This window comes from Salmo salar, chromosome ssa09 (genome assembly GCF_905237065.1).
Source record: "Salmo salar chromosome ssa09, Ssal_v3.1, whole genome shotgun sequence".
NCBI classification, from domain to species: Eukaryota; Metazoa; Chordata; class Actinopteri; order Salmoniformes; family Salmonidae; genus Salmo; species Salmo salar.
In genome coordinates this window covers 69,544,507-69,555,605 of record NC_059450.1, presented here as the reverse complement: position 1 = coordinate 69,555,605, position 11,099 = coordinate 69,544,507, and the positions used below count along the sequence as shown (strand labels likewise).

The 11,099-nt window shown below is 40.4% G+C and overlaps 1 protein-coding gene across 1 annotated transcript; it reads right to left on the bottom strand.

Moving 5' to 3' along the window:
- Positions 1–744: 744 nt before the first annotated feature.
- LOC106611763 (ubiquitin-like protein 3) lies at positions 745–8,711 on the bottom strand. Its single transcript, XM_014212313.2, has 5 exons — positions 7,740–8,711; positions 4,935–5,043; positions 4,490–4,576; positions 4,152–4,229; positions 745–2,756 (listed from the first exon to the last, which is right to left on the bottom strand). The coding sequence occupies exons 1-5, from the start codon at positions 7,764–7,766 to the stop codon at positions 2,704–2,706; spliced, it is 354 nt and encodes a 117-aa protein (XP_014067788.1). The 5' UTR covers positions 7,767–8,711; the 3' UTR covers positions 745–2,703.
- Between the last annotated feature and the right edge of the window lie 2,388 nt (positions 8,712–11,099).

Genomic DNA, 11,099 nt, shown 5'->3' with positions numbered 1-11,099 from the left:
TCTGAATAATAGACAATGCCAGCCAATCATTATTAGTCAGATTAAAACTTTATATAACAGCCAACATTAACATTTTGCCCTTAGAGGACGGCAAAAGAGGTATTAATCTTACCAGTATGGAACTAAACCAGGTGTTGGAAGAGTAATATGCCTCAGCCCAGGAGCCAGGACTAGGACACTGCGAGAGTATTGAGTATCTACACAACACTGCCACCCAGTGGCAAGCCACATGCTTAACTACAGTGTTAGGGAAGATACTCTGAAAACATAGTTCAAGCTACCAATTACTTCCCACTGAAAGAATTTAAGCTACCCTTTAGAAATATGGCTGACTTTTAAAAAATTACTTTGAAAAAGTAGTTCAGTACATCCAAACTATTTCCTGAAAAAAGAAATCTGAACCGTCAGACTACAAATTGCAAGAACAGATCACCTTGGGGTCTTACGTTAATAAAATGTTACAAATGAGGATAAGGCAGGCCTGATGACAAAATAAAGGAAGTGATTGCCTACTTCACCCATATTTTAGCTAAAAAGTAGTGTTGTTCCAGTAGTTAGCTACATGGCAAAAAAGTTACGAACTACTGAAAACACGACCTAGATTAGAATTTAGTTCAACTACCACCAGACTACTGCAAAATGTAATTAAATTACTAGTTGAACTACATGTAGTTCACTACTCCCCAACACTGCTTAACTAACTTGATTTCTACTCTGCTGTTCCTTTTAATAAAAAAAAACAAGTCATATTTAAAGATGTTTATTAATTTATAATACCTTCAATACCTTTTTGCATTACATTTTTTTAACATTTATTCATATTGAGATAAATTTCATAGCAGTGGTTGACGAACACTAACCAAAAGACTCACTCAAAAGGAGCCACACTGTTTCCATGGAAACCACAGCCACCCAAGACCAATCTGCCCTCCTACTCAACCACCTGCATAACTATCCCCCTGTTCTCACACACTCACTCACTCAGTATTTAGGCGCACGAGCACACACACGTCAAAAAACACACCCATTACTCACTCTCAAACACACTAAGGCTGGGTTTATGCAGGCAGCCCATTTCTGATCTTTTTCTCCACTAACTGGTCTTTTGACCTTTCACATCAGATCTTTTTCAGAGCTTTTCAGTCAAAAAAAAAACAAAGCCAATAACTGAAAAATATATATCTGAATTGGGCTGCCTGTGTAAACGCAGCCATACTGTCTCACTACACAGACATTTCCCCAGCCCATCCACTCACACACAGAATGTGATCATCTACAACTCATATGCATTCCCAGACATATACATACAACCCCTGGAAGAAAAAGTATTCAATTAACAGGAGTCAGACAAAAACAGAATAAACAATACAAGATAAAAAATTGCAATATTAATGATTACAGAATAAATCCAAAATCATAAAGGCAAAAACAAACAGCATCCAAACAAAGAGGTGGTAAAAATACATAACTTCCTCATTTTCCAGACGGTACCATCACCAAGCCCTTGCTCCCTCCCATTCCTCTAGCCCTCATGTCCTGTAGGAAGCCCTCCCACCACCACCTCACTTGACTGGCTCCTGGCGTCGATTGCCTTACTCCTCACTCAGGTCAGACGGGGAGTGGCGAGGATACGGGGCTTCCTCATGAGACTGGGTGTGGTGCAGTCTAAACGGTCATGTTGATCAGAGACGTAAGCCATTCAGAATGACACAAAATGGTCACTCAGAAGCACTCCTTCAAAATATTTTCACTCAGTTTAAAAAAGAAAAAAAGAAAGCAAGGCTTCACAACCAGGGGGAGGACACGTAGGAGTTAGTTTAGATTCTTCTTCTAGCTAAACCCGTTCATCCTCAAGGAGGTGATCCAACATGTCAATGTCACACACATCCACTCAGGTGTTGACACAGCTGTCCATTTACAACTTTGAACTCTTCCTCTGTGTTGGTCCAGGAACGAACACGTGCGGCCCATGGCACAGAAAGATGCCCCATTCCAGTCCACTGGTGCTACGGCAGACTAAACACTCCCTGCCAGTATGAGGGAACTACTGTACACAGTCTACATCGGGTGAGGGGGACGGCACTTTGTATAACAGTGGGAAATGATTCTCTTCCTCTAAGACGGGAAGGGGATGGGAAGATTAAGACCATACATAAAACTTACAAAGACACACTTTTTAAAAAAACAACCCAGTTAAGTGCCAAACCCGTGGGAACTTCTATTTCATTAGCAGAAAGACACATGGAGCAAACTGTATGCCGAGTCTTCAAGGGTAATGCAAACAACTGTATGCACAGTACGGGTCAATGCTCCAAAGAGTTCGTTAGTATTTCTTTGTAAGGTGAGTCTTCAAAACCTTTATATCTCCCCCCCCCAGCTACACAGGATATATTCTCCTCCTGGGTAACCACAGATATTATATGTACAAATTCTTAACATGAAACAGAGAGAAGGAAAGGCAAAATTTGGCAAAAGGGTGAACAAAAGAAAATCAATTTGAATAAACTGGCACGAAAAAAACTACATAATTCCTAAGCCACCGATTGGGCCAGAGTGCAACAAACACGTGCAAAAGACCGCCCGCTGACAGCTCTGTGACCCATCTTCCTGTGATCTCCCCAAATCCAGGGTTGACGGGCAGACAGAAGCCGAGCATAGGATGAATGTGGGGGAGGGGAGTGAAAGGATTGTTGTTTGTTGTTTTTACAACAGCAGACAGCAGTTGCTCTCTGTGATCTTCTCCCGGTTACGCTGACCTACAAAGAGGACGATACAAAGAAACTTGACATCAGACAACGAAAGAGAAAATATCACACCAGGCTTTCAGGTTTAAAGGGACAATAAGGCCTATAGCTGTAGCAATTACAGCTCAACAGTGTCCCTGACACTGGTGTTAAGTACTAAAGTAAAAAATACTTTAAAGTACTACTTTAGTATTTTTTGGGTATCTGTACATTTATTATTTTTTACAATTTACTTCACTACATTCCTAAAGAAAATAATGTACTTTTTACTCCATAAATTTCCGCTAACATCCAAAAGTTACATTTTGAATGCTTAGTAGGACAGGAAAATGGTCCAATTCAAGCACTTATCAACAGAACATCCCTGGTCATCCCTACCTCCTCTGAACTGGCGGACTCACTACACACACGCTTCGTTTGTAAATTATCAAATCGTATTTGTCACATGCGCCGAATACAACAGGTGTAGACCTTAGTGAAATGCATCCTTACAAGCCCTTAACCAACAATGCAGTTAAGAAAAATAAGTGTTAAGAAAGTATTTACTCAAATAAACTAAAGTAAAAAATAAATGCAAAATAAAATAGAAAAATAAATAATTAAAGAGCAACAATACAATAACGAGGCTATATACAGGGGGTACTGGTACAGAGTCAATGTGCGGAGGCACCGGTTAGTCGAGGTAATATGTACATGTAGGTAGAGGTAAAGTGACTAATTATGTCTGAGTGTTGGAGTGTGCCCCTGGCTATCTGTAAATTTAGAAAATGGTGCCATCTGGTTTGCTTAATATAACAAATTTGAAATGATTTACACTTTTACTTTTGACACTTAAGTATATTTCACTAATTACATTTACTTTGATACCTAAGTTTATTTAAAACCAAATACTATAACAGGCTGACTACACCGCTCGCGTCGCAAAATAAATTTAGAAATCTAAATGATTCAATCATTGCACCCACACTGCTCACGAGCGTCTGCGTGGCCAAGGGCTAAAATAGAAGTCAGTTCTATTTGTGACGCAGATCACGCTGCAAGTCCTGCCTCTCCCATCTCCTCATTGGTTTATAGAAGCAAGTACCCACGTGCCATCTCATTGGTTTTACCCACGTGGGGAACTGAAAGACGAACGAGGTCAGTGGCGGTAATACACCTAATTCATGAAAGTTGCCAATCGCAATATAAAGTCAAGAGACAAAAAGACTAGAACGAGGAGAGATGACTAGAAACGATTCGGTTGACCGTTTTTTGTGTGGATTAATTGACGGCGTAGAGGACCTTGTGCATTTCAGGTAAAATAACTCAATGTTTATATCCCAGGACAAATAAGCTAGCAACAGCAAGCTAGCTAAATAGGACAAATTAGAGTCAGACAACCAGAGAGCGCGAGAGAAAGGTTCTCACCATGGGAGTTAGGTTCTGGCAGGGTCTCTCTGGCAACCAAGTGCATGACAGTTGTTCGGCCAGGGGGCAGCTTTAAAGCTTTGAAAACAAAAAGGACAGACAATGAACAATTCATATGCAGAATATATAATCACAAGATAATCCTCTTTAATTATGGCATTAGTAAGCATGCTCAGAACGCCCATTCTCCATCTTTGATGACAAGTTCATTACAGTGAATGTCCTCAACTGTGGCACGTTTTAAATCAGACTTCATTTCAAAGGACAAAGGTCATACAGTATTCACTAGTGTATTTTAGCCCGGTAGGATGGTGTGTGTAAAAGGGTCCATCAAGTACCTCCCAGTGTGACACTGCCATGCAGGAAGCGTCCCTGGAAGATGAGGCGCAGGATGCTAGCGCTGCCCACCTGCTCCTCCTCCCATCCTGATGCAGAGATGAGACAACAACAGAGCAACACTCAGAAGCAGTCTAATAACACTAGCGCCAGACAGCCACTCAGAGACTTCCTGCAGTGGTTTAACACACAAACATGGCTGCCATCGTCAGTAGTTTGAAGGCGGCATATAAGTGTGGAGAGCCAAGGCATTGTGTAACTGTTCCTATAACTGGAAAGTGGTCCCCGTGACAAGAGCCAGAAAGCATGTTTTTAAATCCGACCCAGACTAAGAAGAATTAAGAAAGTTGCAAAGTGACCTGATTAATTCTGCAATACAACTCAATATAAAAACAAAACAGTGTTGTGGTTGTTCCCTGATCCACGTCCCAACATGCACAAACTCACCCAAGGGCCAGTTATCAAAGACGTGCTTGGCGATGTCCATGGCCGAGTCGTTGGGGGAGAAGATGAAGTCTTGTGTCTTCCCACTGACCAGGATAAGACGCAGATTCACCTGAAAATCGCCCAAACAAAACATCTTAATAAACCTACACATGCTCTACAGAAATCCTACAAAATTCCAGAATGATACAGTCTACACTTCCACCCCGTCGAGCAATGAGAAGCATGTAGCTTAGCCTAATCACATGGAATCCTTCCGTTTTCTCTCACCTCGAATGACATGAGATGACCCTCGGAAGCCTGCAAAGAAATTGACATTCCTGTCTAATTAGATTTCTCTGGTGCAGATCTCAGCCCCGTTTGACTGGGCTGCTTCCTTCAGAGAGGACTGAGCTCGTTGTGAAGTGAGCCCCTATAGCAGGACAATGCACAGATAAGGGTGGAGCTGGGGGGGGGGGTGAAGTGGGCCTTCAGCGCTGTGGGCAGCTCTTCTCTCTGGGCTGTTGGCCTAATGCGATAACCCCAGGTGTCCCAGACAGCCGTGGGCCCCGTTATTAAATTTACATGGCCAATGCGTAACCCAGGGGCGTAGTGGTGTGTGTGAAGGAGGGAGGGGGCTGGGGAGTTTTCCCTGCTCTTCTTTGTACCCACCCAGTACACTAAATGAACCCATTAAAAAAAAATTGAAGCAAAAATGTGTTGGCCATGCTGTTGCACTTATTGTACTAGCAACTTATGACATGTTAGCCTTAAAAAGGCTTAAAAAAAATTACATTAAAGGGACCATTTCATCTTTGTTAGTCATTTACAGAATCCAAAAGGAAGTTTCTTTTTAGGAGACTTGGGTAATTGCATTTTTTTCTTTCATGGATTTCAATCGCTCCTTGGTTTAACGATTACATCATCAACATGGTGTGTGTGCAGAGTTTGGCTGGGAATAAATGCTCTCATTGAAAATCAAATGAGGACAACAAATGAAGGTAAGGCAGGTTGTTCAGGGTTCTGCAATGAGTCAAATCCCAAATGCCAGAGAATAAATGAAGAACCCCCCCCCCCAACTAATTATGTGGTGAACTATGATTTCTACAAAATAATAAGTCGTACGGGTATTGAAATCCATTTGGGAAATAGGGAAAGAAACAGCATTTCACATGAAGTAGTGCAACTCAGAGGTTACTGTCAGATGCTCCATGTAAATGGAATCTATTATAAACTCATCAATTCGACAATCATAAAATATCTACTACCGGTAAGTAGCCTTAAGCATACATGTCAGCTCCTATACAGGAAGAGACCCCTGGCTCATAGCCTTCCCTCCTGTGGTGGCAGCAGCCCCAGGTCAGGACCTCTAAGAGTGAAAATAGCTCTGAAGCATCATTAGCCTATGGCCGGAAGCCACACTCCACCCCTCCGAAACTCTCCATCAGTTGACAGATCGTAACACGCTGCGCACATACACTTCAGAGTAGATATTGGTATCCCACCACAATCCAACAAATGGCTTAGAAATCATGGCAAATATCCTACCATTAAACACTATCATATTTTGGATACCAATATCAAAGTTCCGGTAAAAATTGAATGGGTAATTCCCCCACATAATTAAATATGTTTATTTGTCCCTAAACCTTCTGTTGGTAAATCGGGTAAGCCAGAACAAAGAATCTGTGCCACAAGGTGTGTCGCCAGGATAGTCCTACACTGAGCTGTTTACAAACACGCCGACCCTACTAAGCAGAGGAAGCGCCTCCCCCTATGCACTGCATAACCTCTGAGTGGGGTTAGATACCAAAGTCATCATTAACAAGCCCCCCCCCCCTCATACCATTTATCCTCAACCAAACAAAACAACTCGAATCTGCCTAGCTGCCCTTGGTTCTTTTTTTAACCATCATGGATATCCTCTTAGACTATCCAATCAAGAGAAACATTAGCTTCAAAAACTCAGCTTTGAAGTAACAGAAAAGGTCTGTGCAACACATGCGTGCATTGGAAACAGAAAGGCACTTAGGCCGTATTGCTACTAAGTCGCTCTGGATAAGAGCGTCTGCTAAATTACCCAAATATCAATGTAAATATGAACAAAATATTTGCAGAAGTAGACAATCACTCTAGAGCACTACAAGCTGGCATAGGTACAAAAGGGGAGGCAGCCTAGAGTAGCCTACCAGCCTTTTCATTGATTTGAGATCGTTTGTGATTTCAAATTGACTGGTTCTTCTCAGTTCCTACAATCAATTTCCTCTTCATCCCTGATTTAACACAACAGTGCCATGGACATGGTCCTTTGCCTTTACACATGTCAACTGGGTTTGTTTGGAGAATAACAGTATCCAAAATGGGTGGAGCTGTGATTTTGTGATAGGAAGACAATTAAGGCTCACCTCTAGAAAAAATGTGGATCAATCTCAAAATGTAAGTGACAGATGATCATTACAGAAACAGCTCTTCTGTTTGTGAGAGTTAACCTTAGTCCCTGATCCTGGCTCCTAACCCAAAAATACATTTACTGCATCTCAGTGCTAGAGGCGTCACTACAGACAACACCCTGGTTCGAATCCAGGCTGTATCACAACTGGCCGTGATTGGGAGCCCCACCGGGCAGCGCACAATGGGCCCAGCGTCGTCCGGGTTTGGCCGTCATTGTAAATAAGAATTTGTTCTTTACTGACTTACCTAGTTAAATAAAGGTTACATTTAAAAATGGAAAACATAACATACATTGTAACCATTTTAATATTAGACATACGGGGCTCAACATTGGATCTTATGCAGTAAGGATTGTGTTGGGTTGCAATGAATACTCACCATATCGAGATCCCTTGCAGTTGTCATGGTTCTGAAGCCGATCTGAACAGAACCGACTGTACTGCGCTTCGCTGGTTGAGACCGGGCCAACCCCCTGGCACAAAGAGCACTGTGTGCGTTTCACTACTCTCACCCCTCTTTCCTTCTCTGCTTTCAACAGCCTAGCACCTTCTCAAGCGCGCTGACAACGTGAACAAATTGGTTTCTATATTCGCCCGTTCGTGTGATATCTGCGAACGATGGAGGCTAGTAGGTAGCAAGCTTATCTGCCCAATCAACCACTGTCTAGCAATCATACACTCACTGCTAGACAGTCGCTATTTAGCTAGCATTTGGCTAGAAATGAGCTAGCTAGCTTCAGTAGCTTGCCAACACGAATACTTAGTTAGCTAGCTATTACAATCACAAACACATTAGTTAGATGGCTCTAAACCTGTTGCTTTAACCTTAATTACGATTTTTACTGAAACCCCTCCGTTACTGCTTGACAATATGTAACTAGTAACATGGCTAGCTAGCAAGGAGCTAAGTTAACTAGCTGACGTTACTTCTGGGTAGTGGCAATTTACAAGGTTGGTTTCTTGAAGAAAACATATACTTCACTAACGATTACGTTTGAGTGAAGAAGCTCATTACGGAAACATTGACAGAAATGTGAAGTTAACTAGCTAGCTAATAAGTTACCTGGCTAAAATCAAAAAAGCTAGCTAAGGTTACCTGAAAATATCGGACTGCGGCAGAAAAGCGGAACAGAAAAGACAAACAGCGATATCCCTACCCTTAATCTTACTAATAACCTCAAGGTTTCGAAGACTGTACCAGTATAAAACAAGTACTTAAAGATTTAGCTACGCATCCCAATGGTTAAAAGTATCCAATGTTCGAGGGTTTCTTTTGGTCAGAAAAACATCGAACCTAGCTGCTGCTTGTTGAAGAATAATGGCAGGACATTTAAAAAGACACAGGAAATCAGCTGGTTGTCAACATAGGAAACGAAAATACACCACAACAAAGTATGTCTGGGAGTTGAAGTCTTGCCATAAGATTCCATTTTGATTTAACAAATTGACACCAAGGCAATAAACAACATACATTTGGATAATTTGTGTTGAACCCACCTTTTACAGAAAGCCTGGGAAATTATAATTGAAAGTTAAGCCAGAAATCAGTTTTCATTTTGGATGATTCAAATTTACTTACAAAAAAACATTTATACAGTCATTTCTCTTGACACATTTACAGATATAAAATAGTTTAAATAGTACATGTTCTCATGAGTAAGAATACAAATGGTCATGAAACAGTCAGTACACAATCTATTATTTAAAAAAAAATACTGTTCTGATGACCTCAAGGTTATGTCTGTTAAAAGCAATGTTGGTTAACATAACTTTGTAACTTACTCCACAAAACATTGTACGGAGACACTTATGTAATCTGCAAGGCTTTGCAACATGATGCTGTAACAAGCTTTGAGCCCTTTGGAACCATTAAAAATGGTTAAAGAACTGTAACAAAACAAGCAGGCCAAACAGAAATACCAACCACAAAACACAATAGAATGTATAATTAAGCAAGAAGGCCCGAGGGGGTGTGGTATATGTGCAAGACAACGCAGAGTGCCTGCATACACTACTTAGCCATGGTATATTGTCAATATACCACAAACCTCCAAGGTGCCTTATTGCTATTATAAACTGGTTACCAACGTAATTAGAGCAGTTGCGTCATACCCATGGTATACAGTCTGATATACCATGAGTTTCAGCCAATCAGCATTCAGGGCTCCAACCACCCAGTTTATGATGTCTTACGAATTGAAAAGGATTAGCAAACCGCTATACACGTACTTGAAAGTAAACAAAATAACATTGTAAAAGCTCAACACAGAGAGAATGGAGAAAGTCAAGCACAAACGATATTCATTGTTAATGGTTTCATAACCTCTCTTTACAAAGTTGTTTTTAGAAACAATGACAGTCTGAAAATATCCCCACTTTCACTCACAGCTATTTGTAGTTTGTTTTCTAGCCCATTTTCAATAAGACTGGACTGTCTTGACCTTAAAAATCTTAATTTGATACCAATAATAGCGGATATCAATTGTAATTGATAATCTGTGGTGACAATTTCCACATCAAACAGGCATAGAATACAAATAACAGTTTCATACCCTTGAAGTGAGCAACTGAAAATGTAGACTGAGGCACATAGTTAAAAAGCAAAAAGTTGATGTAAACAACACCACACAAAGTTTCTATAAACAAAACTTGACTGAGGCTGGTGGGCTTTTCAGTTCAAGTTATTAATACATTCAGTTAGACACTCAGTAGAGTTAGCGATTAAAACCCAGGCCCCTCTTTCAATGACACAATTATATACAAACAGTTATGTACAAAATTATACATGGAACCAGTCATGTGGGTAACATGTACCACAAGCTTAAGACCTTCGAACAGAAATGTAACCTGAAAGCCTTTTAATGCAACTCCAGAAATTATATTAGGTTCATGTATTGGAATCCCTTCTCTGCCTTTCACCAGTGTCAGTTTTGGGCTGAATATACTTTTTTCCCCTTTTTTCTCAGTGTACCTTCCTACAGACATCTCTCTCTATTTGGTAGAGTTTGTATATCATCATGGTACAAAAATAAGTAATTTCTCTCATCACACAATCTCTACCTTTAAGCCTTTGAGAGCATCATTTTAAACCGAATAATAATTTGGGCAGCTCTTAAAATAAAAATCATTTTAACATACATAAATATATATATATATATATATGTATCCAACAAAAATATACATGCATGTTTCTGTATAAATATTTAAACAAAACTATATAAATTATTGTTTAAAAGAATATTCGAAATTTGAACTTTTGGGTAAGGACTGGCAATTTTGACAATTTTATTTAATTGTCAATCATCTCTCTATAGTGCAGACAGTGAGTTCTGGGGTGGTTTGACACTGCTTGGTATTGCCTGTCCTCAAAGAACACAAGTAAAACCATAGTGATTGACCTACATGGACAGGAGGACACGCAACACCACGTACCCTGTTGATGTGCTTACTGACTCACAGGGCAAAGACACTAGAGATCAGATGTCATTTGGGGGAAAATGGCTGAATTGAGGCAGAAACAACCAGGCACTAGAATAACACGTTAAAGTGGAGAAACTCTGTTTCCTTACCATTTGTACCACCTAAATGACATCATCATTGAGACAAAGAACCCTTTCAACATTTAGATATGCAGAAATGTGGCAAGTTCATGTTGACAGAGTATATACAGTGCACTCGGAAAGTATTCAGACCCTTTGACCTTCTCCACATTGTTACAGCCTTATTCTAAAATGGATTA

What these genes read in the sequence shown, in the direction of transcription:
- LOC106611763 (XM_014212313.2), bottom strand. Translation starts at nt 7,766, where the DNA reads ATGACAACTGCAAGGGATCTCGATATG. An exon ending in CTTTGATAACTGGCCCTTGG is followed by an intron (nt 4,577 to 4,934) that starts GTGAGTTTGTGC and finishes TCTCTGCATCAG; the next exon opens with GATGGGAGGAGGAGCAGGTG. An exon ending in GCCAGAACCTAACTCCCATG is followed by an intron (nt 2,757 to 4,151) that starts GTGAGAACCTTT and finishes TCCTCTTTGTAG; the next exon opens with GTCAGCGTAACCGGGAGAAG.